The sequence below is a fragment of the Penicillium cosmopolitanum genome (genome assembly GCF_028827165.1).
Source record: "Penicillium cosmopolitanum strain IBT 29677 chromosome Unknown utg000012l:1.0-3308103.0:1.0-3310761.0, whole genome shotgun sequence".
Taxonomy (NCBI): domain Eukaryota; kingdom Fungi; phylum Ascomycota; class Eurotiomycetes; order Eurotiales; family Aspergillaceae; genus Penicillium; species Penicillium cosmopolitanum.
In genome coordinates this window covers 874,322-899,993 of record NW_026622682.1, presented here as the reverse complement: position 1 = coordinate 899,993, position 25,672 = coordinate 874,322, and the positions used below count along the sequence as shown (strand labels likewise).

Sequence of the window (25,672 nt, the reverse complement as noted above, 5' to 3'; positions counted from 1 at the left end):
CTTTGTTTGAAGATGGACGGATCTAGGCTTTGGAGTGGAGTTGGTGGTAGTCATGGACAGCGTAATGAGCAATGACCAGAGCTTAGTTAAGTAAAAGTGTCAGCGTTCAGCAAATGGCCCCGGGTGTATGATGAAGTACGGAATACTCGGTAGAGCAGTGAAGAGAAGAAGTGAAGTTGTCAAGTTGTGAAGTGAAGTTGATAGTTCCTGCTGTGGCTGGTGCTGTGGCACGTGCTCTTTGCTACTTCCGCCTCCGCCGCAGTTCGACCCGCTTTGGAGCTGTCAACGATGGTCTCCCTGTGGCCCTGGAGGGTGAGTACTCCTTTTGAACAGCTGTTGATGGATTATGATCCTTGCTAACACTTTCTAGGGCGAGGATAACTCCCCAGCAAACTTCGAGAAAACCCTGTCCACTCTGTCCACCAAGATCGCAGAGGCCACCACTCGTCTCGACCAGCATCGCTCCTCTGCTCGTCGCTTCAAAGCTCTCTGGACCCTCTATTCAACCTTTGCATATCTCTTCTACAGCATCGTTCTTGCTCTAGTGTTAGGATGGGAGAGTTGGGGCGTCAAGGAGTACGCTGCCATTGCTGGCGGACCCGTCCTGTAAGTTGCTCCAGATACAGCTCCTCTCCAGCTGCAGCTCGAGCTTGAGCTTGAGCTGCAATTTCAGCTGTCGCAACCCTCAAGCTCCCACTAACATAGCGTTCTTTTCGCAGTATTTACGTGGTTCGCACCTTTGGATCCCGCATCTTTGACTATCGCATCACCAGGATCCAACGCCGCCTGGACGACTACAATAAACAACGTGACGCGACGATCGAGAAGCTTAAGGTCGCGACAAAGTACAACTCTACCCAGCAACTGCTAGAAAAATACGGCGGCGAGTCTCCTAAACAATTCCCTTCCCCAAACACCAACACCAACGCCGGACCCGGATCGACCGAGAAACGCAACCCGCCCACTCCCTCGCAACCCGTCGCCAGAACAGGTCTACCCCCACCACCCACTGCCAATATCCGACGTGCTCCTCCTCCCGGTCAACAACCCCTTGCAGGACCCCCCGGTACTGCCCCATCCCCACCGCCAGGCTACAACCAGGAATCGGGGCAGCAGCAGTTACCGCCGAATACGCCTCCCTCCCCCCCTCCCCCCTTCTCCTATTCCCCAGCCCGACGAACCAGGTTTCGCGCCGAATGCCTTCCCCAGTTCCGGTCAATATATTGAACAGCCTCACTGGTATGATCGACTTCTCGACGTTCTCCTCGGCGAGGATGAGATGCAGCCGCGGAATCGGATGGCTATGATCTGCGCGTCTTGTCGGTTGGTCAATGGTCAGGCTCCCCCGGGGATAAAGACACCGGAGGAACTCGGTCGTTGGCGATGTGGGAGCTGCGGGGCTTGGAATGGAGTTGAGAGCGAGACTACCAAGATGCTCTCGAGCTTGAGGCAGCGGGCCCCTGGTCAGGGATCTTGGGATGCCGGACGGGTTTCTAATGAGAATATCCCTGGGCAAACTGAGGAGGAGGATACAGTTATTGTGCACAATAGCGAGGAGGATGCGGAGTCTGCTAAGGAGGAATCCGAGGAGGATGATGTCAAGCAGGAGCAAGAGGAAGAAGAAGAAGAGAAGACCGAGCCCGAGCCTGTGAGACGGTCCAAAAGGAAGGGCGGGAAGAAGTAGTGGATGTGAATAGCTTTGGATGTTACTGTCCATCAAAGATTGCAATAAATGTTCCCTACCGTGATATTGTCTCTTTCTTTTGCTGTTTTTAGTCACAAGAGTAGTTGAAGCTCATGTGTATAGCTTGCGGGAGGCGGCACCATGTAGCTATACCCTGGCTACAACACCACGCAAGAGAAACCAACTCCGGAGATCACTCATGTGGCAGAGGCCCAAAGGAATAGGACGAAATCGAGCACTGGTATCTTGCTATCAAGCTCCATACTACTAGCATTGTCGTAGACCATCCGTAATTTGCAATGGCCATCTACCCAGGCAGTATACATTGGATTTACCATAAACGCTTGCATTGCTGGCCAGCTGGGAAGAAAATCATTCAGAAAACTTATCATTGAAATAGAATAAGGCTCATTTTCTATTCTTCATGCGAGCTAAAGGTTGAACATCGCTTAATCGCATATTGAAACATCCCATCTTTCCTCTTTCATCCCAATCCATTCACCCAAAGAGCATAGCATACAGCTCTAAAGCATCCAGCACCACCATACCCATACATCATTCATTGCAAATCCATCAAATCACCCTTCCCATCCTTCCCATCCTTCATATCATTCTCATCCTGCTTCGCCTGCAACTTAGCCTCCCTCTTCCTCCTCTTCTTCAACTTATTCTGCTCCTGCCGATGCACCACCCTCTCAATCTGCGTCAGTCTATCCTTCTCGGCATTCCTTTCCTCCCTATCAACAAGAACCGGAATAGCCGCATAAGCCGCCCGAATCTCCGCCTCCTCTCTAAACGCCACACCCCGAACAACAGTCATATCCTCCAACGGTCCCTGTTTAGCCCCATATCTCGCCGTACAGGTATAATTATTCAATGCACCGGTAATCTTAAACTCAACCATCCTTTCCTCTTTAATAAGTCCCTGCGCTTTATTCCTCGGGTGCTGGACGTCGACATCGTCCTCGATGAATCGGCGTAGGATTGGTAGGACGCCGATTCGTTCAGCGAAGGATGTACATGCTTCCATATCGCCGCGGGAATCGACAAATATAGCCCCGATCGTTGACTCGATGATGTCGCAGAAGAATTTGTCGGCGTGTATTTGCGCGAGGAGGAGCCAGGGGTATTTGGGGCTTGTTTGGAGGGCGGTTGTTGTTTCTTCGCGGTGGTTGTTGTAGCGGGTTATGCTTGCGGTGCGGGATTTGTCTGTGATGTCGCCGTTGTAGCGGAGGAAATCGTACAGGTGGATTCGTTTGGGTTTGGAGGGATGTGAATGATTTGAAGCCGGATACAAGCCAGAGCCAGAAGAAGATTCGGGCTCTTCTTCGATGTACAGACTCATGCATAGGAAGGCTAGGAGATTCCCATTTGTCAAGGCGTGTTTTAGGAGCGTCATTTGGCCTTGTGCTATCTTTTTCGGAAGACTGGCCATTGTGGTGACTACTATTATGTCCAGGACTGCGTCGCCGAGATATTCAAGGCGATTGTAGCTTTGGGATCCGTCATGGCTGCCAGATGCGTGGGTCAGGGCCTCTGTCATAAGTGATGGATCGTTGAACGTATAGCCGAGCAAGACGCCCAGAGAAGATGGTAGGTCAACACTGGTAGATCTTCGCTCTTTGCTGGGACCATTGGCATGGGACGGAAGGCCATCTTGTAGGATATCTGCTTCGGGCATGAAGCGGTACAGGCATGTTTGGGCTTTTGTCATCCCGCCGTCCATGTATGCAGCTCCAATTAATGCTTCCACAACGTCAGCAATGACCTTGTTGGCCAGCTGGCGCTTCGGGATTTCTCGAGAAACCTTGTCTTCGATTGAGGGTGCAGTCCAATTGGTTGGCGTGAAGCGGTCGGCTAAGATATATGCATCCAGACCGACCAGCAGGGCTGAGCGCGTGAGGTTCGAGTTACTAATGACCTTATCACGTTCCATCGAGAGACGCGCTTCCTGCCACGTTGGATTTGCGTAGAAGAGCTGACAAGCCACGGTGTACTTGAGCACGGAGTCGCCGAAGAATTCATACAACTGATAGTCGGTCCTGGCTTGTGCAATTGGCATGGTAATTGCAGTCAAGACATGGCTGATGTCGTTGAAGCCAACTCCCTTGAGGATAGTACTGGCTAGTTCCTGGGCAACGAGTGTGGCCTCGAATCGGTCGAGGATGGCGGAGAAAAACCGTCCCATGATCCCAGTTTGTGCAGGGACTTTGCTCACTGTGCAGCCGGTTGCTGGAAAGATTTGAATCTTTGGCGCGAAGGCAGGAAGACCGCCCATCTTGGACTCATGGTACATTGTTGCTGGATTGAGGAGGTTTCGTCTCTGCGGTAGAGACTGGCACTCTATGCTAACATTCTTCTTTGTTGCACTGGTATCAACCACCCATCTCATGAACATACGCGCCTCTGCGTAAATAGAGGTATCGCGAATGAAACCAAGGGGAGCGGCGTCTGGGTCTCGCTCAAAAGACTCCAACACAAAGTCCGTTCCTTCATGTTCGTTTAGCCAATCCGTGAATTGCTCCGGCGCAATACATGGGACAAAAGGAACAACATAGTCTTCCTTCTTCAGATGAGCACCTCGGGCCGAGGGTGCTTTGAGTAGCATGGCGGTGATCTGCTGCATCTTCGAGATGTGCTCTTGTGTCACGCTAGTTAGAAGCTTTGGAGGCGAGAACTGTACAAGAAGCTGTCTCTCCAAGGACCAGTAAAGTGTGATTGGAGCGGGCATGGTCACAAGCATGGGCAGGACCATCGACGTAGTCAGATTCTCATCGACGACGCCATTGATGGAGAAGGTGATTTTCGTCTGATAGTACCGCCCAGACGATGTCCATGCGCGCGCCAAAGGCACATACGGGTCATACTGTCCAGAGATCCAGACACTGTTGGACTGGGTGGGTGCGTTCATTGCATTAGACATTTCGAGTTGTGTTTTTTGAGTCGGGGGTAGCAGATTGTCGTTCACGAGGCCGTATTTCCAGAGGGCTTCGTATGCGAGAAAAGATGCTTCTTTTGTCGCGGCATGTTCGGTGTGCCACCAGTTCTCGCCTTGAGCTCGGCGGACAGCGGGGTGAACAGAGGAAGGGAGAATGACGGTTGCTCGAATAAGTCCGGTGTTGTCTTCTTCGAATGTGAATATCGGTCGATTGTCGCTAATGTTTGAGTGCGGTAGAACAGAGCAGAAGTGGTAAAGGTGTTGCATAGATTCATCGGCAGACAAACAAGCACTAGTGAAGAAATTAAATAAGATGGTGACAACACTGAGGTGTGTGGTAAATAACAATACCTGGTTGAGGGAATAAACAAACGCCTTTCAACGGTTTCGTCATAGCTTTCCAAACTTTCCATTTCTGTTTGTCGTCTTCTATCGTCCAAATAGGTCTCCACCATAACGTTCTCCAGTTCTTGCCATTTAGTCACGTTAATCTTGTCATCCTCTGTAGATGCCATGATCGTATATGTCGACACCTGGCGACGTGCTCTACCTCGCCGCTGCACAAATGATTTCAAGTTCGCCGGTTTGTCAAAACAAATCACCAAGCTGCAGGAGCTAATATCCAGACCCTCTTCTAAGACATCAGTCGCTACAATGAGATTCTTTCTACCCGCTCTGAATTCAGAGAGGGTATCTCGTTGCATATCTTTGCTCACAAGATCACCGAGACAATCGCCATTTTGGGAGGACGACCATCCCACATATGGAGCACTTTGGAACCTACCCTTGGTTGTAGGGTGCAACGAAATTAACCGCGCCAGCACACCAACAACTGCCCGTCTTTGAGCGAAAATGATGCCAGAAAATTCGGGCTGGTCCATTTGTTCCAGGTATTCAAAGAGTGTCGCCAGCTTGGGTGAGATGTGGAAACTTTCTGGCTTAGCTTCGGGCACAGACATACTCATTAGAAGGTCCAAGAGATGAACCCGTTCCTGACGATTTATCCCTGTCAGATCCTTGTCATTCTCGATCGAGTTTCGGAAATGCTCAATTGACGCCTTGATGAAGAAGTCTGTGGCCCAGCCTCCAAGCTCCTCGTACATGTGCACGCTGCGTTCCAAGAACTTGACAAGCTGTTCCTTGCAGAAGGTCTTACCAGAAACAACAAACTCGTGTGCCTCGGCCAGTTTATCCGGATCCTGTCGCATTAATTCTATGTATGGGTCGTCTTGGATATCATATTCCAGAATACAACGGCGTAACGGAAGCAAAAGTCGACTATTAGGGGTTTTGTCATCCAATTCAGTTGGACTGTAGCTGAGCCGTTTTAGATGGGGTCGATGAACGCATTCAAGTAGCTCGGTGCGATTTACTCGGGGTGTCCTGCACACAGCATTGAGGTTGGTTTCGATCGCTTGCAATTCTTCCTTGTTAGATCGGACAATTGGACTCGCTGTCAGTCCTAGGATACTTGGCACCGCATATGTTCCATGGCTTTCGCGTAGTGGATGATAATGTAGCTGCATTATTTTATTCGCTGGGTGTCGGCGCATGCAGTGGTGTGCTGGATGGTGACGATCAGTCCTGGCTCATTCAAATCAACCTCACCGTCTAAAAGACAGCCTACCTTCATCGAAAACCATGAGAGCTAATTGCGACATCCTCACGAAGCCATGATTCAAGGCATCCGATAGCACAGCGTGAGTGGATACGACTATACGAATATTTTGCAGCGCTTTGTCCCAGGCAGACTGATCTGTCCAGCGGTCGACATTGTCCAAACCAGTCAACATCCGAATTTGCACGTTTGGAATATGTGTTTTTAGAACTTCATGCTGCTGGAAGCAAAGGGCCATAGTTGGTGTTAAGAACCAAATCAATTTGTGAGATGCACAGATTTCAAGCTCGGCCTTGATGCGCAAGACGGCTCTATTTTGATTAGTTTACTGGTCAATCCATTTGAGAAGATGGCCTTACATATGAGTCTTCCCACTACCCGTATCCATCTGCAGCCCAATGATCAGCTTAGACGTCAAACCCCAAAGGAGGGGCTTAGACATACCGCTACAATAATGTTCTGCTTCATGCTCGCGTCCAGCATTTCCAACTGATATCCCCGGGGCCTGTAGGTTACCAGTATCTCTGGGGCCATAGCTGACGGGGAATTGAACACTTTATCCATCATATCGACGTCGACGGTGTTGTCCACTGGGGATATCGAGTTACATACAACCGCCCTGGTCCGGATCTATAGCGCAGACATGAGAGATATAGGGAAAGAATGATATAAATGCAGATCTCTCAGATGATCAGCGGCCCCGGCATTATGAAAGAAAGTCACAGGGCGCGAGTCAGGTCAAAGAAGAGAAAAACAGTGGCGGGCGCTAACTTTGAGTCTGTGTTTGCAACGTGGGGCAGCAACTGCCAGTGCCGCCCGCGGAATCTCCCACCGCCAGCCGACGGCTGGTTGAATGCAGAACCAACGAATAGTATGGAATAGGGCTGGGTAAAATGCAGGGTACAGGGAATATCGTTTCCTTTCAAGCGGTGCTTATTGGATCTAAATCTGATTTTTTTCCCATGTAGTGGCGGGGGCCTATTGGCCTCAGTACCATGTCTTAGGTCCGTCCCCAGGCGGTTGAACTTGAAGGAAGCTCTGGAAAATATTTAGTGGTATCAATATGGCGAGAGAGAGGTATCCGATGATGAGGATGATGCTAGCTAAATTTGGAATCCCCTCACTAGATATAGTACTCTCTCAACGGATGGCAAAGGGTTGTGCAAACGACTAATCAACTTGAAAGCGACAAAGGCCATGAAAGCACATGAAGTGTGACCTGACTCAGAGCTGAAGACCTGAGGCCTGAGGACCAGGAAAATATATACTACCTAGGTACTAGTAGTACTTGGAAACAATTTTAAATTGAAGTAGAGGAGGGTAAGCTTTGGAATATAATGCGAATAGGCCCCACTAGTAGTACAGTAGTGCTGGTAAGGCTCAAGTTGGAAATCTTTATAGTTACTCCTAGTAGTAACCTTGAAATTATTGAGAATACTATAATATATGCTGGGTATCATATTATGCTATATACATTCGACAGCGTCGAGTTCGGGAGTCTATATCCGTTCGGAGGGCACGACATATCCGCCATGTTCTGAAGGTGAAGGTTCATGATGGGCTTCGCCATTCTCATAAGTCAGACTAATATCCGTAGTCTTCATAATTGCGCCGTCTTCCATGGCGAGTATATTTTCCTCGCTTTCATTTGCGCTAGACAGCGCTGGCGACATATGACGCACGCGTGGGGCAGCCTTAGAGTTTTGCGAGAAGGAGTGCAACTCTGTCGACCTGCCATTTCCGTTCGTTTGACCCGATCTTGATTTGGTAGAGATTGCGACCTTGTGGAATAATGCGATGAAAAGAGGCCGGATTGGTGGTATACAACCGACAATAATAACGGCCCATTTCTCGGTTTTGTTCCAGATAATCAGACGGGCAATGTTGTCTTCGATATTATTAGCGATTTGAAGCGGGCAGCAGCGAAATATGAAATAGACTCCAGCTTACATGTCAAATCCTCTCCATCGCCCAGGGCTGTCAGTCCCAAGGTTGTCTTTAGAATTGAACATACGCAAGCACTGGTGATGGTTAATTTTGAAAATAGTATAATGCGGCAGTAGAAGACATACATCACGCCCACTCCCATCAAGGCACAGAGACCAATTTTGACTCGCATCTGAAGTCTCACAGTCCATAGAAAGACGATGGGATAAAGCGCCAGAGCTAGGTCACAGAAGGCTGACCAGCCTGGGTGAATCGGGTTTCGTCAGCAAACCATTTCCAGAGAAGCAAAATGAGGCTGAGTACTCACTTCCTTGAAAATACGCAATATGTTCATTGCGCCCTAGCCCGCCACAAGTGCCCGGCAGTGAAAAGTCCCATAATTTTTCCAGAGGCGTACACTGAGTCAAGACCATGCCGACCGTGATGGCATTGACGATCAGATTGCTCATAGCAAGGATCCACAATCCAGCCACCCATTCGCGATGTTCTGGGCCATGTATCTGCTGTAAAAAGGCGACAATCGCCAATTTTCCGAAGGCTGTCGCGAGACGGCCAAGCATTTGGTTTATCCATCCCCACTTGAGAGCCTTGACTTTATCGCTTTCGGAGAGAACGTTTTCGTGGGATCCGATTCCGTAGATGACGCTCACTGTAACGAGGATAACACCGGTAATGGCGAAGACCTATCGCAGATACGTTAGTCAATTCGATAGAAAGGTATGCTCCCGTCAAGAGTTCCATACAAAAGTAAGTAAGATCAAATACAGATCGAGTCGGATATGTCGCGTGATCTTCCAAGTGGTGTATATGCGAGCAAATAACAGAAATAAAGCGATTGCACATTCGGTCCAGCTCACAGCCAGGACTGTGACGCCATAACTTTGAATCGGCATGCTTTTCGACGCCAAAGATGCCGTATGGAAAGTGTCTCGGGATGTGAGACAAAAAAAGTCGCCGTGCGGAACTCGAGAAATAAAATAGAAAGATTCGTATTACAAAAGTGGCCAAGCGAATGCTTAAGAGATGGCCCTAAAAGAGTTTGTGCGAGCCAACGCGGCCTTTTCCACGGATACTCTCCCAAGCTTCAGCCGTCTTAGCTTTTTGATCCTTGTGCCTTGCAGGGATTCTGTTGGGCACGGCGAATCCCACTCGTAAAAATAGTCACGGCCGAGAACCACATCCCAGTGCCATGAAATCGTAGACATCGACGAGACAGAAGTATGGATTCATCGTCGCCTGCTGGCCTCTGTTAAGCAGTGATCAACGATTTGGACTGCGATCTCAGTGGAACCACCGTAGAAACTACACGAGCCAAATAGCCGCCCGGGGAACTCCCAGCGTTGCATTGCTTTTGCCTTTCACACACATCGAACCGCGCAAGGAATGCGATCAGGCGCGTGGGGAAGCGCGAACTCTCGTCTCCACCTGGATTTTCTTCCAATGGCCGGGGAATGGAGATCTCCGATGGGCCTCTTATAGGCCTTCCCGGGCGCAGAGAGCAATCTTTCCGAGATCGGAGTACGTGCTTCGACCGTTGGTTGGTTCAAGAGAGCGAGCCATCCTATGGGAACGGCTTTGAAAGCAGAATTAAACCCTTGAACATGTACGAGTAGGGGGCATCGCATTAGTTAATATCGATAATATCAAGTTGGCCCCAGTGGCGCCGCCCACATTCTCCGCCCCCACGGCATGAATCCCTTCCGCATACTCGTACTTACATAGCTGGCCAAGACAGTGGACAGGCCCTTGATCCCCTAAATTTACTCATTGTTCGGATTCTAGGATGATCTGGTGCTAAGGAACAGACTCAAAATTGTATACCTTGGCCAGTCACTTCATTGGTTTACACGCAGTACCCTGGTTCTTTAAAACGACGCCGCAAACTTAATCTCCAAGATATCAGAAGTCATCCTTGTCATATTCAAACACCCCCAGAAATAGCCGGTGGTAATAGGCTCAAGGTTGGTCCCCATCTTTGGGGAGGTGTGCATCCCCGCATGATCGGCCAAATCGGATGGTGTTAATCAATGTTGGCTCCACTAGTCGCCAAGCTATCCAAGCAACTGTCTTTATTTCTTAAGGTACGGAACAGTCGGCACCAGAACCACAGACGGATCCTGCAGATCATGGAAACCCGGTACATTTGGATGTTATCGTAGTTGGTGCCGGGCTTGCTGGGCTTGCCACGGCTATCGCACTTGCACGAAGAAATCACAAGGTCACGATTTATGAACAAGCACAACGGCTCGCGGAGGTATGAGCATGGCGTCAGCCATGAGTCTTGCTAAGGTTTCTTACGAGACTAAAGAAAGCACATGGGCAGGCTGGAGCGGGTATTCAAATTCCTCCGAATTCCACGCGGCTGCTCCTGAAGCTGGGACTTGGTCCTTGTTTGGAGAAATATGTTACAGAGCCCCAAAGGGCATTGAGCGACGCTGGGAATATGGCAAAGTTATTGGTCGTACAAGATTGTTCCCTGCGTTTCGAGAACAATTTGATGCTCCATACTGGGTGGTCCACAAGGTACACTTTCTTGAAGCCATGCATAAACTGGCGGTGGATCTAGGGGTTTCCATTGAACTCGCATCCAAGGTTACTTCTTACGACGTTCACCACCCGAGCATCACGCTCGCAACGGGCTCGATTATCCACGCCGATCTGAGACATCGCTGCAGACGTTATGTCGCCTGGGCAAATGTCTCTTGGCCTTAATTAATGTGGCTTCTGCAGGCGTGAATTCATCGACCCGAAAGATTGTCCTTGGCGGCAAGGAATCTCTTCCCCAGCGCACGGGGTTTTCTGCGTACCGTGCCGTTGTAGATATTAAACGCATTCAGAATGACCCGGATGTCTCATGGCTATTGGAGAAGCCTTCCTTCAATCTTTGGTCAGTCGCTCTTTTCTCATTAATTCTTCGCTATTAATAATGGGCAATCGCTGTTTTAGGCTCGGAGACAACCGACATGTAATGACTTACATTATTAGTACTGGCAAATCCTTCAATGTGGTTCTCAATCATGAAGATCTCTCTGACCCTGCCGACTGGAGACAAGACAAGGATTGGCGTTTGAGCAATATGCGAAAGGACTTCGAAGGCTGGGACCCAGTGTATGCACAATGGTTTCGATATTTCAGTTTGTATGCTGCTGATATCCAGAACAGACTTTCGAAAATCATAGGAATGATCGACAAGACCATGAAGTGGCCGCTATATAGCAGTTCTATTATGCGCAGGTGGGTTTCGGGAAAGCTTGTTGTCCTCGGCGATGCGGCTCATGCAATGGTTCCATACATGTCGCAAGGTACGTTTCATAATATAATGAGGTGTTTCAGATACTACTGATATTTCTCGGGGTTGAGGTCGCTCACTCAAATTTTGTCAACTAGGATCCGCTATTGCAGTGGAAGACGGTGTAGCCATCGCGCGTTGTCTCCGAAAAGTCAGCACCAAAAATAAAATCTATCTTGCACTATCTATTTTTGAAAAAGTGCGCATTCGTCGGGCATCTCAGATGCAGGAAGCAAGTCTGCTCAATAGTAAAATTTGGCACTTCCCAGATGGACCCATTCAACGCGCTCGAGACCAGGCGATGCGGCCTGAAATTGAAGATCTTCCATTTTCTCACAGCCCCAACCAATGGAGCAATCCAGCGACACAGATGTGGTGCTACGGGTACGGGTCTTTTTGAAGAACTTGGGATTCTAAAACTGGCTGATAATTAATCTAGATACGATACCGAGGGGAGATCGACCGAGCTTGGAAAAAGCGTCATATTGCTAGTTGACACAGGATTGGGAATACTACAACCATCTAGAATTAGGTCCATGCGGACTCTATATTAATAGCTTTATTAAAGAAAGAAATTATTACGACCATGATCCAGGATTATGTATTCAAATAGTCCGGGATATCATTAAACATCGTCAGGATCGATTCGAAACTTGATTAAATTCGCGACAATTTTGCAATTCCGTGGGGTGTATGAGTCCGTGTTCTCCATAATCATCCAATCGAGACTAATTAACTACCAAAAATTATAATCATATTCTAGAACACGTAGCGGAAGTTGATGTTCTCCTGGTCCGTCTTATCCTCAAAGGCATGAATGAGGTTTGGGTCAGAAGCAGACAGTCCCTGAGCAGCAAGAGCCTCATCCTTCTTCTTGTTCTGCCTGATAAGGTAGAATCGCAGGAAAATCACCGCAGTAGTCATGCAAGCATAGCAGGCCAGGTGGACACTCCAGGCAATATGGTACCGTGGGGCGTCCCAGTCAAGGAAGACCTGAGGACCAATTGCATTTCCAGCGGCCCAAGAGATAAATGTCATAGCGACCACAGTGGCCTTCTTGGTCTGGCCGGCAATATTTCGAGAGACCATAGACAAAGTGAGAGTCTGAGCGGACCAGAAAGAAAGAGTGATGTAGTAGCTGAAGAGTAGGCCAGCCTTCGTTGCCAGAGTCGTGTTCGGGACTGTCATAAGGACAATGGTTCCGATATAGGATGGAATGACAAAGCCCAGCATAACAAGAAGATTCTGCTTATACCTCTTAACGAGCCAGGCAGAGGTCAACAAGATGACGATGATGTAGAAACCCAGAACCATCGCGAGCAATTGACTCTGGAGGGTTGTGAAGTTGAAGCTGGTCATGATGATACCGGCAAATGCACCAAGACCGCTGGTCGGCAGGGTGGTGAAAAGCTGGACACTGCAGTAGCACCATGTCTGGGGATCCTTAAAGGCTTCCCACATCTGGTAAGATCGAAACGTTCTGTTCTGGAGACCAGTCTGATTGGAACGAATGCGCTCAACCATGAGGTGCTTATCTTCCTCGCTGAAGCACTTAGCCCTCATGGGGGAGTCGGGCATCCACCAGATAACAAAGAGGCCCCAAAACACAGATATGCATCCATAAGTGAGAAAGATCGCTTGCCATGACTTGATTGCCTTGTCGCCTCCGATGAGGGTAAAGCAATAAGCGAGGAGACCGCCAACAATCTGCTGGGCACCGTTCATCATATACCTGTTCAATGTATTAGTATCAGCGGACATAGCTCAAAATACACACTGTGTTGGTACATACCAGTAAGTGACGGTAGCCGCTTGCTCTTCACGTTTGTACCACATGGACGAGAGAAGGACGAAGGTGGGCTGGCAGCATGCCTCGAAAATACCCAGCAACGTACGCACGACAACCAGTCCAGCAAAGTTGTGGCAGGCAGCATGCATGGCTAGAATTGCACCCCATATACAGATGTTGATTCCAAGGTATTTGGCAATGGGAACACGTTGGATGATCCAATTGGTAGGGTACTCGACAACCAGGACAGCGATGTAGATACAGGTCGTAAGCCAGGAATACTAAGAGAATTGCGTGAGCTACGTTCAATCCAAATCAACTCTCCAATGCACAAACCTTTTGACCGTTCTCAAGGCCTGCATCCGTCTTGATTCCCATGATCGAGGCGAAAGACATGGTTCCCTTATCCAGTGCTTGGAGAAAATAGGTCAGGATCATGATCACCAGCACGCGGCGATCAATCAACTTCTTCAGGCGTGCGTTGGTGGCTTCATCGATCTCGACTGCACCCCGGCCAACATACATCTGAATTTCCTTATCGACACGGTCGAAGTCCATGTCTTCTTTCGTCAGATCATCGTCATCGGTGGGTGATAAAATCCGTTCGACATGCGAAATGTCTTCTTTAGCCTTCACATCCCGATTGTCTTTTTGTTGTAGCTCGATCGGGGTTTGCTGAACATCCACTGCCTCGATGCCATCATTTCCACCCTGCGATGGAGGTCTGCTCTGACCCATATTTGCAGACGGCAGCAAGTTGAAAGGGGAAATAAAAGTGCTATGAGTGTTCTCAAAAAAGAGGGAGGAGCGGAATCCTGGGGTCACCAATCATCCTTATAAAAAAATCATCGCCAAGCTTCAAGCACACCGGAGACAGCAGAATTTCCCCCCCAATTTAACCGTGGTGACACTCAAAAGCAGCCTGCATGTGCCAGTGCGCGCATTCCTGTCAAGCCATCTGACAGCCATCCTACCTGATCAACCAATCACCCTAACAAGGGCACTATATCCCGCCCCCGGGGGTTCTTGGCAGCGGAAAGAGTTCCCCAGCTACCATTCGGTCTTCGGTTGTGTTGAATGGGGCGACGTGGGGGATTGGATGTCAAAGAATCGCCCCACGTTGGGGGAGAGTCCGGGGAAGCAATCAACCGAGCACTTTCACGCAACGGGCCTCGCGTGGCCCAACCTTCAGGTCATTAGCGTTAATTAAAAGGCGCTAACACCGGTTCACACGAGTAAGCTTGGGTCCAGGCAAGCTAGTGAAGTCTTTCGGTATCTTCTACCCCGAGCCCGCCTTGGCTCGCGCGGGGATTGTGGAGGCGCGTGATGGCAATTCTTCCGCAAATCATGGCGGGGCAAATACTTATTGCTAGGAACGACACTTGAAATTTGTCGCGACTTGCAAAAATTGCTTGCTAAACATTGTTCGCTAGTTCTTTTCTGACACGGTCCAATATGGCAGCATCAAAGGCCCCCGCGACCGAAATTCATCGGGTCGTCAACCTGGTTATCAACAATCTCGTCAACATCAAAGATGAGTCCGGGAAATTCCTCATGCCCCTTGCGGACGGTCGCATCATCGACACAAAGTCCTGGCACGGATGGGAGTGGACTCACGGTATCGGTCTATACGGTGTCTGGAAATACTATGAAATGACTGGCGATGAGAACTTGCTGAAGATCATCGAGGATTGGTTTGCCGGGCGCTTCGCCGAAGGCACAACGAAGAACATCAACACCATGTCCCCATTTCTCACTCTTGCTTATGTCTATGAGAAGACTGGAAATGTCACCTATCTCCCTTGGCTCGAGTCATGGGCTGAATGGGCCATGTACGACCTTCCGCGTACCAAATACGGCGGCATGCAGCATGTCACCTATCTCGCCGATCACAATCAGCAGCTCTGGGACGATACTCTTATGATGACCGTTATGCCTCTTGCAAAGATCGGCAAATTGTTGAACCGACCACACTATGTCGCCGAAGCGAAGAAGCAGTTCCTTACCCACATCAAATACCTTTTCGACACAAAGACAGGACTTTGGTTCCATGGATGGACATTCGAGGATGGTGGACATAATTTTGCGGATGCGCGATGGGCCCGCGGAAATAGTTGGATTACCATCGTTATTCCCGAGATTATCGAGCTTCTTGATCTCGAGCCAACTGATCCAATCCGTCTTCACCTGATCGAGACACTGGATGCGCAGGTTGAGGCTCTGACGCGCGTTCAGGCCGAGTCGGGCGGTTTCCACACTCTTCTTGACCACCCCGATTCATACTTAGAGGCATCTGCGACCGCAGGATTTGCCTGCGGTATCCTCAAGGCCGTGAGGAAGCGCTATATCAGCTCTAAGTACACACCTGTTGCGGAGAAGGCCATCCAAGCTGTGTTGAAGGATATCGACCCGAGTGGTGAGCTACTCAACACTAGCTTCGGCACGGGCATGGGTCCCAACTTGCAGTTCTACAAGGATATCCCCCTCACATCGATGCCGTATGGTCAAGCAATGGCCATTATGGCTCTGGGTGAATATCTGCGAACATACCTGTAGCCTTATGAGAATTTCTACGCATTGATGCATTAAATAGACTTCGCATGGGATAGACATGGCCGTGTGACGAAAGACAAAATGACAATTTTTACTTGCATAAGTGTGCTATAATATTTCCAGCCTCATAGCGGGCATCGGCGATAATGGATTTCTGGTTTCTATTTTATTCATTTTAAAATCCGCACTCATCCGCATTTCTTATCAAGATGCCCCATCTGCCCCTCCTATTTCATGTGGGCTCTTGTGGGGGTCGCCGGTTTCCGTCACTAAAGCACGCAGGTGTGAAAAGGAGGGGTTGATGATGCGGGATGGAGTTTAGGAACGCTAACCACGTTTTTGTAAATGCATAGTCGATCAGATAGGCATCGATTGTGGTATTAAACGTCCCTTCACAACCCCTGACTTGAGAGCGCCATCCCACCTGGATAAATTATAAGACCCACTTGTCTCAACCAATTCATTGGCAATCCCTGCTCACCATGCTTTATACGCATGCCACCATCATCACGGTCGATGGCACTCGTCGCATCATTGATGACGGTGCTATCTACGTGAAGAATGATATCATCGCGGATATTGGCAAGACTGCCGTGCTCAAGGAGCGATACTCGGTCGATGAGGAACTTGATCTTTCGGGTCGTATCATCATTCCTGGTTTGATCTCAACTCATATGCATACTGCGCAGACCTTGCTGCGTGGGACTGCCGATGACCTCGAGCTTGTTTCGTGGCTCTGTGAGCGCATCTGGGTGCTTCAGGGCAATTTCACCGAGGCGGATGGATATGCGGCTGCTAGACTGAGTATCGGCGAGATGCTGAAATCCGGTACTACTTGTTTCCTAGAGAGTATGGTGAGTATAATTTTGCGTACAATGACGTTTGCTAGGGCTAACTAATACTTTCTCCAGTTCGCTGATCGGTATGGCTTTGACGGCCTTGCGCGCGCGGTTGACGAATCCGGTATTCGTGGCTGCTTGGGTAAAATTGTCATGGACATCGCCAAGTACGCCAAAGACGACGCGTGGGCAATGCACCCTGGTCTGGTGGAGAATCGTGAGACCTCACTACTTGGTACGCTAAAGATGTGGGAGAAATGGAATGGAGCTGCGAATGACCGTATCCGAGTTTGGTTCGGAGCTAGAACTCCCGGGGGGTATGATTTGTCTTTCTGAGCGCTACAAACATTCTGCTAACTCATTTACTAGTGTTTCTGATGGCCTCTATAAGGAAATGACGGCTATTTCCCGAGAGAAGGGAATCCCTGTCACCATGCACTGCGCCGAGGTCAAAGCCGACCGAGAGTTCTTCTCTTCCGTGTCGCACACGCCGATGTCTTACTGCGACTCAGTCGGTCTGCTTAGTCCGAGCACTGTACTCGTGCACATGGTCCACTTGGATGACTCCGATATCAAGCTACTCTCCGGCTCAGGGACTCACGTCGCTCATTGCCCGACTTCCAACGCCAAGCTGGCTTCGGGAATTTGCCGAGTCCCCAATCTACAGCAGGCGGGTGTGAACATTGGCCTTGGAACTGATGGTGCACCGTGCAACAATACCTGTGATCTACTACAGGAGATGAAGCTAGCCGCTATCATTCATAAGAGTATATCATACGATCCGACTGCTGTGCCTGCTGAGTCCGTTCTGGAGATGGCGACCATTAATGGTGCCAAATCTCTGGGACTTGATGACAAGATTGGCAGTCTGGAGGTCGGAAAGAAGGCTGATTTCGTGGCAATTGATGTTCGTGGTATTCACACTCAGCCATGGCACAATGCTGCTAGTGCCGTGGTTTACACTGCTACCGGGCGCGATGTTGATGTTGTCGTGGTTGATGGCAAAATACTTGTCCAGAACGGCAAGCTGCTTACCATGAATGAGGATGAGATCGTGGAAGAGGCAAAGAAACGCAGCCGCGAGGTGGTCGAAAGGGCTGGTTTGTCTCGCAACATGAAAGGCCGCTGGCCGGTCGAATAGTTTTGATGACTTGATGCTTTTTGATGATGTGATGTGATGTACCAAAAAAAGGGTAGTTAGGACTGCCGTAGTGTATAATAAGACAGTTATGATTCCTGTCTCTAAATAATTTCCGCTGCACAACTCGTAGCATCGATGAGGATGATCTAAGCTGCCAACAATTACATTTCTATAGCTGCCGGTAGAAGATCCCGCGTCAGCTTACATGCCGGTTTATAGATCCGAAATATATTGAGTTTCCGGGGTTTGAAGTTTGTTTCTACGCAAGTCTCTTTCTCTCCGCACTGATCGGCTCTCCACAGTCCGCATGATTCACTGCCCAATAATTGAGATTTTGCGGAGAATAAAATCTACGGATCCCATCACGGGCTCTTCCGATGCTCTTCCGATGAATCTCGGTCCGGGGGAGCTTTCTGTCCAATAAGAGCATCATCATTATTGTTGGATCTGCAATCAAGGGATCTCTCATCGGCAGAAGAGCTGACTGTGAACTAGACTCGGAGCTCCGAGTCTTTATGGCATGGCATGACCAACCCAAGACAAGACTACTACATATGGAGGGGTGGCCTAATCCACCTATAAATTGACCCCTCTCTTCTTCGTTTCATCTTCTTCTCATCATCTCGTTCCTCTTCCACAGCGAAAAAATTCTCACCCAATCTGCCAAGATGAGCTCCAACGCGAAAACACTGGATTTTACTGTAAGCTTGCCTCCTCGCTTTTGGTGTATGCAAACTCATCGTGCGTCGACTGACTGTTCTAGACATTCCAAAATGTAATTAACAATCAGCTCTCCTCCACCGCCACAACTCGGCACAGCATTAACCCCGCAACGTCTCGGCCCAATCCTGAGGTCCCCGTCTCCACACAAGAAGACCTTGACAAGGCCGTCAAAGCAGCCAGAGATGCTTTCAAGACATGGTCGAAAACTTCATTCGAGGAGCGTCGCAAAGCTCTGCATGCATATGCAGACGCCATTGAAGCCAATGCGGATGGCTTTGCGAAGACCCTAACAATGGAGCAAGGCAAGCCCCTGTCTCAGTCTACTGTGGAGGTCGGCATGGCAGGCACTTGGATTCGTGGGCTCACTGCCCTTGAGATCCCCATCAATACCATCGAGGAAACCGAAGAGCGCAAGATCATTCAGCGCTATACTCCCCTTGGTGTTTGTGGTGCCATTGTTCCCTGGAACTTTCCCGTGCTTCTTGCGATAGGAAAGATCGCCCCGGCTCTGTACACCGGAAACACCATTATTGTGAAGCCCTCGCCCTTCACTCCTTATTGCGATATTAAATTGGTTGAGCTAGCCACACAGTTCTTCCCACCTGGTGTGGTGCAGGTTCTTAGTGGTGATGATGCTCTCGGTCCGATGATCACCGAGCATGCCGGCATTGACAAGATCTCGTTCACTGGATCAATTGCCACTGGTAAGCGAGTGATGGCTAGTTGCGCGAAGACTCTCAAGCGAGTTACCCTTGAGCTGGGTGGAAATGATCCTTGTATTCTTTGCGAGGATGTTGATATTGACGCCATCATCCCAAAGGTAAGCATACCGCCTACACAATAGTTCAGCATATTTGAAAGCTAACACTCTCTTTCAGATCGGAATCCTATCCTACCTTTGCAGCTCACAAATTTGCATGATGATCAAGCGCCTTTATGTCCATGAGAAAATTTATGATGAATTCCTTGAGAAGCTAGTCGCTTTCGTCAAGACGCTCAAGGTCGGCGACGGCACTGAGGCAGATACCTTCTTCGGTCCGGTTCAAAATAAAATGCAATACGAAAAAGCCAAGGATCTCTTCAGCTCCATCTCAGCCGACAAGCTGAAGGCAGTGCTGGGCGGTTCCATCGAGGATTCAAAGGGATACTTTATCCACCCTACCATCATCGACAACCCGCCCGAGTCTTCACGCGTGGTGCAAGAAGAGCCTTTCGCACCTATTCTGCCCGTCATGAAGTGGTCGGATGAGGATGACGTTATCGCGAAGGCCAACGCCCTGGAAACTGGTCTCGGTGCCTCAGTTTGGAGCAAGGACTTTGAACGGGGCACTCGTATTGCGGATCAGTTGCAGTCCGGGGTGGTTTGGGTCAACTCTCACTTCGATGTTCAACCCAATGCGCCTTTCGGAGGACACAAGCAGAGTGGTCTTGGGGTCGAGTGGGGTTTGTCTGGGCTGCTTGGGTACTGCAACTCGCAGACCCAGTGGCTGAAGAAGGGATTCTAAGTTTAGCGCATCCCCGGTGGTTACTTTCAATTACACCATCACCGACTTTTTTATTTCGCAACTTTGAACAAATTTATCAAAGCAACCCTTCCGCTTTTCCATAATCTCTTCTAGCGGTAACGTTGCCTTGAATTTCTCTTGGCCAGTGGACTCAAATTCCTACGGTCGGGTGCAACCAGCATTCCTTGACATCATTGCTAATGCTACAGACAGTATAAAACTGCGTAAGATTACGCTAGCGGCAAAGAAAAATTTAGTGGAATTTGATGGATGCCGAAAGTGATGATGCTGAGAGGACCGCCCAACATGCTAGCTAACTGGAGGCTTCCAGAACATTACATAAGTAGGATCAAGTCGTACAAATTTCTCTCATCGTGACGTGATATTCAGGATGTAGAATAAATTTGAGTCCGCTTCAGCGCCGCGCGACCACGGCGATCAGGGCACACTCAATAAACAGGGTGAGACCAGGCGACGATCGTCTTCTGTTGGGCGACAACTGCATTGACCCCGCAGCTCAATATGACTTATTGTCATTGGATCGCTCCGATCACCTGAGACGCGGGTTTCTTAGCGCCTGCACGCCTTCGCCAAAGAGCAGCAAGAAAGTCGATTCCTACCAATGGACGGGCTGATTTGAGATTGTGATGTTATACCCACTGAAGGTCAACTCCCCCAAACCTTAGAAGACATACATACTATGCATAGTTCTTTCTCCAACGAAAGCAGAACTTCATGGGACGGAACGGTCACATAGAGCGTGATATTAGTACATTTTCTGAACAGTAAATTGGAGCCGCTGTACACCACATTCAATTTATTGCCTCGTACCGCATATACCCAGCAAAGATCTCGTGTAACCCCTGGTTGTGTAAGCAATTAGCTGTTTTGGCTCTACAAGTAACACTAGCGGGAACTAATGCAAGCCAAGCTGGCTCCAATCCACTGGCCAGACACTGTATATTATTGTGATTTCGACTAGATAATGTGGTCTAGATTGGAGCACCGGCATGGATGTTTATGGCCGGAGAGTGTACCTTCATTTATTAGATGAATTCCTATTTGCCTCGTGGGAGTATGCAATCAAGTTTCTCCATTCCCCATGTTTCATATTACTAGTTAGTATTCTTCTACTATGACTTCTTTAAGTTACTAGGACTGAGGATTGTGGGCTGATGTATGTGACTGTAAACCTTAGAAGCTGCATGCATATTCAAACTGAAACCGCGTGTGTCATGGCGCATCTGCTACAGGAATATGTTTTGACAGGTACCCTGCTTGCTACTACTCAATCTGAGATGCAGAATATCGCTGCAGTGTAATTCATTACCAAATCTGATCCAGCTGTTGCCTCATTAGAGGGGTTCCTTTTTACCGGGTGGATATCACTACAGTGTGAACATTGGCGAACTCCTGCTTGAGCAGGGTTCCGTTGTTTGCAGGCAAACAGCAGCCTTTCGGCGGCTGATGATGTAGGCCTCAAAGAATCACTAACAATAAGTTTGCCATTACATGTAAGCCACACAGCGGTCATTTAGTATTAAGGTGGGTGACCATATGCGAATCCGGACTGTTGTACTCCGTATGTGTTTTATCTTTTTATTTCCTTATAGAATTGTAACTTAACAGTAGTCCGCATCATTTGCCAATTCAGTGTATTCCTGAATCATCATGTATAGACGATATGTGGTGTTACCTTAGACCAGGAGACTCCAAGACCACTATTGTGAGACTGTTTATGATGCATATGATTATTTGACTGGTAATGAGAGGGCTATGCTCAAGGCAACTGCCTTCAACTGGAAACAATTGGTGGTAGCTTGAAGCTGAATATGCAGAGGAAATTCTCAAATATCTTCTGCAGTGTGACATGACATGTATGCTCCTCGGGTAAGTTCTCCTGATATTTTATAAGTCGGAATATCTTGCCTCAGTATAGTTGTACATGCATGCCGAGGGCAATATCTCAGCACAGCAATCACAAGGGCATGGAACAGGTACATTATTTTTTAACTGGCAATGACTTCATTCTACCCAAAGCCGGCAACCCCAAGTGGCGATAACCGATTCCAGCTTGAAGCTGCAGTGTGACACACTGCGCGTCGGGGCACAATGTAGGTAATCCTGCCACTTTTTGATCGACCGCGCATAGAGTCAGGGACTGAAGAACTTGAGAACCCTTTAACTTAGCATTTACTTGAATTGAGAAATAAAATTATAAATACGGCTTCGATTCCTTCCCCAATCCTTCAGCAACCACAATCATTTTGCAACACCTACTGCGACAAATAAACCGTCGAAATCACATCTCATACAATATGTCGTCCGCATTTAACAATGACCGCATCCGAAATCATGATGACAAGGAATTGCTGGCGCGCATTAATGAGTACTTCGGAGCTTTCGCCAATGCCGATGCCCAAAAAATGAACAGTATGGTGGCTGATGATTATCACATGACCGACATCCGTAAGAGCTCATTTCCCTTCACCCTTCTCAATTACCAGTCTAATACTTTATTTTCATATAGCCCTCGGTATTGTTAGGGCATCTAAAGAGGCTTGGTTTCAACAGAACGTGGGATTCAGCAGTCTTATGACGGGTATCTCAGTCGAGGCCATTTCGCTCCACGGCAGTTGCGAGCCCGGCTCGTTTGCGGTCATGGAAAACGTGGTACGGTTCACATTGAAGGTTGATCCTCCCGAGGCAGCCAAGCCCAACCTTCCTCCCGGAATCAAGAAGGGCGATTCCTCGGGTATGATCATGTGCTCTACGATATGGTGGAACAGTGATGGAAAAATTGCCCGCGAACTTGAGTATGGAAAGCTGCTGTGGGAGGGCTTTGATATCAATGACTTCAACACATTTTAAGAGGAACAAGCATGCGAACTCCCTGATGGATTTTGAGAAGTCACTTGAATACAGATAGGCCATTGGGGGAGATATGATAGCATGGAACACAGTCATTACATTAGTCGCAGAACCGTGGGAACGGCATCAACAATTATCATGTTTGGCCGGACCGGCTTTTTTTTTCGGTTGAAGATTTTCGCACTCGTAATGGATCAAAGCTAGTATCCATCACTGTATTGAATCTATAATCAGAAAACCAGTGAGTATTCACACTTTAGAAATGAAGTGTAGTTTTGGGCTGCGCAGAAGTGGTGATTGAAGAAGGAAGCTCGGGCGGGTGCTCTCCCAGCGTACACCCATCAGCTTTAAGATGTAATGGACTTTACTAAGGTACAGGCGAGAGACCGATGACTAGGTATGATTTTTATTATTTTTTTACTATATTATTGGTTTTACTATAATATGTAGGAGAGTATTATAAGCCTAGGGCTCCTATAGATAGTTCTACTACGTAGCTTCATCCGATCATCTTATCTATCGCACTATGACGTCCATCCTATAGTAGTAATAATGACCTCTCAGCATATACTCGTAGCTTCAAGCTTGTCGGTCAGAAGGTTGACATGACATCACCTCCACTTGATATGTCTGCCCTATCGAATTCCATATCAGCCATACAATACATAGCAGTAACTGAACCCCTGCAAGGCATGACGATTTCAGGCGCATGCCATATATAAATCTGATCCTGATAGGACAGTTCCATCCTGCTCCCACCCTGCAGAGGCGACTTAGCGCCGATCCTTTCACGGATGACGTGCCGGTCTTAGCGCCACCAAATTCAGGACCTGTCACCTCCATTCTAGAAAATGATATGCCACTTGGCATACGTTGTGATGCTATCATGCTGGCCAATTTAGGTCGCAGCCGTTTGTTTCATTTTTGTATAAATTGGGATTAAATTCCACTTGATGGTTACCCCATCCAAAATACCACACTTGAACATCCATACCAAGACATTGCGACCGTTATCTATACAAATCATTCCAACCTTGAATACTCTTTTTACATATTCTCAATCATCCTTCACAATGTTCCATCGTCGTCGCCCAGCCACAACTACCACCCGTTCCTCCAAGCCTAGTCTTATGACTCGTCTCCGCGGCCCTAATGCGAAAAGCAAGACCGTGAAAACAAAGACTACAACAACTCGCCATGGTCCTTCCACACATCACGGTCATTCCACACACCATGGTCCTTCCGCACATAACACCACCAGCCGTCGCTGGGGTGTTTCCAGACCTCAGCATCATCATCGCCGGAAGGTGACATTCGGCGACAAAGTTTCCGGTGCGATGTTGAAATTGAAGGGTAGCTTGACCCATCGCCCCGGCGTGAAGGTATGTCTATGACAATTTTAGTACTCTTGACACTTTTTGAGTCTCGTCTCTAATCATCTTTCATTTTTCTAGGCCGCTGGCACTCGACGTATGCATGGTACTGATGGTCGCGGAAGTCATCACCATCATGGTGTCTATTAAATATATATTTCTGACGAGCCTTGACGAGCTATGAAATTGTGTATTATTATTTTATTACTACTGGATGCGTTCAGCCAGGGAAATAACTTGAACAAGATAATTTATCAACTTGTCTCCAAAGCATTAATCTGAATCGTAATAAAACCAACTCTTACCACATCAAGATCAAAAAATAATGGCGGTGAAGTCTTCAAGTTAATTTCGCCCGAAGCCTGTCTTGGCGAAGGCTTTCAATTATTGCGTCAATCGACTCCATTGTGGCTTGACAAACAAGGCTAAGATCGCCCGCGTGCGACCGACCACACTTCTCAACTGCACCGACGCCCACGCGGCGATCAATCACTGTTGAAAAGCGGCATCCCTACTCCGTATAGGCTTCGAAAATCAAGCTGAGCTCTGCATCCTAGATATTCGTTTGGAATGTGATGTGAGAGGCTGGTGGTGGATTATGACTGCCCGGCCCGAGACCGTGCTGGACATTCTCACGGCCGATTATTGGAATGCCAGAAATGGCGATAACAAAATCCTTTTTCGCACAGAGGGTACCGGAGAAGTAAGTCGCTGCCATGCTATTATTGACATTTGTTTTTTTTTCTCATACCCGCAGTTATGGCATTATATCGAGCAAACGCCCTTCGCAGCCGAATTCAACTGGCAAGCGCTGGACCCGGCATGTCTCGATGAGAAATCGACCAAACGGAGAAAAAGAGTGTCAAAGCTCACGATTGAGATAAACATTAAGAACAGGAATGAACTGGAAGAATCCGTATCGTCGGATCACGGCGCCGGTCGGATATTGAACGAGCGTCAGCTTCATGACGTAGCGTTTGCTTCGAAGACCTTTTCTGTTCATCTTGAGAGAGTCATATCAAAGAAAACCAGTGACGGCGGTCACACCTTATACACTTATCGCGTCCTTTTCGATAAATCGCCGTATCCACCTACAGACGAATGGAGAGAGCCTGTATTTGGACGGAAATGTTGGGAAAAGCATGAATTCGTGAGTATCAAGGCCAAACCCGGGTATTCTGGAATATGGATGAGCATTAGATATCATCTCAGGTAAGTCTTCCAATAAACCCCAATGCCTCCAGATTTTTCTACGTGGGAGACCAGGCAGGAGATGTATTTGGCTCGGCTGTTCCTCGGAAGTCTCGCCCCCTACATCATTCTCCCTCTGTTTTCAGACGGCGAACTGTTTCGGCGGACAAGGCTGGGCTGATCTGGTCCTCTTTCCCCCAAGTTTAGGTCG

The 25,672-nt window shown here is 48.5% G+C and overlaps 12 protein-coding genes across 12 annotated transcripts; 9 read left to right on the top strand and 3 right to left on the bottom strand.

Annotated features, from left to right (window-relative positions):
• Positions 1–288: 288 nt before the first annotated feature.
• N7509_013119 (uncharacterized protein) lies at positions 289–1,684 on the top strand (the record flags this gene model as incomplete). The annotated part of the gene is made up of 4 exons (XM_056637756.1): positions 289–312; positions 371–606; positions 720–1,066; positions 1,185–1,684. 4 exons carry the CDS (start codon positions 289–291, stop codon positions 1,682–1,684), a joined length of 1,107 nt encoding a protein of 368 aa, XP_056481263.1.
• Positions 1,685–2,243: 559 nt separating this feature from the next.
• On the bottom strand, positions 2,244–6,774 carry N7509_013118 (putative RNA helicase/RNAse III; the record flags this gene model as incomplete). The annotated part of the gene is made up of 5 exons (XM_056637755.1): positions 2,244–4,914; positions 4,974–6,186; positions 6,250–6,551; positions 6,600–6,628; positions 6,685–6,774. 5 exons carry the CDS (start codon positions 6,772–6,774, stop codon positions 2,244–2,246), a joined length of 4,305 nt encoding a protein of 1,434 aa, XP_056481262.1.
• A 965-nt stretch (positions 6,775–7,739) lies between these two features.
• N7509_013117 (uncharacterized protein) lies at positions 7,740–9,080 on the bottom strand (the record flags this gene model as incomplete). The annotated part of the gene is made up of 5 exons (XM_056637754.1): positions 7,740–8,128; positions 8,191–8,261; positions 8,313–8,430; positions 8,495–8,870; positions 9,045–9,080. 5 exons carry the CDS (start codon positions 9,078–9,080, stop codon positions 7,740–7,742), a joined length of 990 nt encoding a protein of 329 aa, XP_056481261.1.
• Positions 9,081–10,214: 1,134 nt separating this feature from the next.
• Positions 10,215–10,447, top strand: N7509_013116 (uncharacterized protein; the record flags this gene model as incomplete). The annotated part of the gene is given in 2 exon segments (XM_056637753.1): positions 10,215–10,268; positions 10,280–10,447. 2 exon segments carry the CDS (start codon positions 10,215–10,217, stop codon positions 10,445–10,447), a joined length of 222 nt encoding a protein of 73 aa, XP_056481260.1.
• A 14-nt stretch (positions 10,448–10,461) lies between these two features.
• N7509_013115 (uncharacterized protein) lies at positions 10,462–11,876 on the top strand (the record flags this gene model as incomplete). The annotated part of the gene is made up of 5 exons (XM_056637752.1): positions 10,462–10,864; positions 10,918–11,074; positions 11,173–11,295; positions 11,350–11,489; positions 11,575–11,876. 5 exons carry the CDS (start codon positions 10,462–10,464, stop codon positions 11,874–11,876), a joined length of 1,125 nt encoding a protein of 374 aa, XP_056481259.1.
• Positions 11,877–12,235: 359 nt separating this feature from the next.
• Positions 12,236–14,003, bottom strand: N7509_013114 (uncharacterized protein; the record flags this gene model as incomplete). The annotated part of the gene is made up of 3 exons (XM_056637751.1): positions 12,236–13,208; positions 13,269–13,546; positions 13,602–14,003. 3 exons carry the CDS (start codon positions 14,001–14,003, stop codon positions 12,236–12,238), a joined length of 1,653 nt encoding a protein of 550 aa, XP_056481258.1.
• Positions 14,004–14,720: 717 nt separating this feature from the next.
• N7509_013113 (glycoside hydrolase family 88/105 protein) lies at positions 14,721–15,821 on the top strand (the record flags this gene model as incomplete). Its single annotated transcript, XM_056637750.1, has 1 exon — positions 14,721–15,821. The coding sequence occupies one exon, from the start codon at positions 14,721–14,723 to the stop codon at positions 15,819–15,821; it is 1,101 nt and encodes a 366-aa protein (XP_056481257.1).
• A 479-nt stretch (positions 15,822–16,300) lies between these two features.
• Positions 16,301–17,798, top strand: N7509_013112 (amidohydrolase; the record flags this gene model as incomplete). The annotated part of the gene is made up of 3 exons (XM_056637749.1): positions 16,301–16,672; positions 16,730–16,974; positions 17,027–17,798. The coding sequence occupies 3 exons, from the start codon at positions 16,301–16,303 to the stop codon at positions 17,796–17,798; spliced, it is 1,389 nt and encodes a 462-aa protein (XP_056481256.1).
• Positions 17,799–18,466: 668 nt separating this feature from the next.
• N7509_013111 (aldehyde dehydrogenase family protein) lies at positions 18,467–20,026 on the top strand (the record flags this gene model as incomplete). Its single annotated transcript, XM_056637748.1, has 3 exons — positions 18,467–18,499; positions 18,562–19,341; positions 19,400–20,026. The coding sequence occupies 3 exons, from the start codon at positions 18,467–18,469 to the stop codon at positions 20,024–20,026; spliced, it is 1,440 nt and encodes a 479-aa protein (XP_056481255.1).
• A 2,318-nt stretch (positions 20,027–22,344) lies between these two features.
• Positions 22,345–22,897, top strand: N7509_013110 (uncharacterized protein; the record flags this gene model as incomplete). Its single annotated transcript, XM_056637747.1, has 2 exons — positions 22,345–22,495; positions 22,557–22,897. The coding sequence occupies 2 exons, from the start codon at positions 22,345–22,347 to the stop codon at positions 22,895–22,897; spliced, it is 492 nt and encodes a 163-aa protein (XP_056481254.1).
• A 1,073-nt stretch (positions 22,898–23,970) lies between these two features.
• Positions 23,971–24,420, top strand: N7509_013109 (uncharacterized protein; the record flags this gene model as incomplete). The annotated part of the gene is made up of 2 exons (XM_056637746.1): positions 23,971–24,279; positions 24,352–24,420. The coding sequence occupies 2 exons, from the start codon at positions 23,971–23,973 to the stop codon at positions 24,418–24,420; spliced, it is 378 nt and encodes a 125-aa protein (XP_056481253.1).
• A 448-nt stretch (positions 24,421–24,868) lies between these two features.
• N7509_013108 (uncharacterized protein) lies at positions 24,869–25,668 on the top strand (the record flags this gene model as incomplete). Its single annotated transcript, XM_056637745.1, has 3 exons — positions 24,869–24,973; positions 25,028–25,482; positions 25,515–25,668. The coding sequence occupies 3 exons, from the start codon at positions 24,869–24,871 to the stop codon at positions 25,666–25,668; spliced, it is 714 nt and encodes a 237-aa protein (XP_056481252.1).
• Positions 25,669–25,672: the final 4 nt, after the last annotated feature.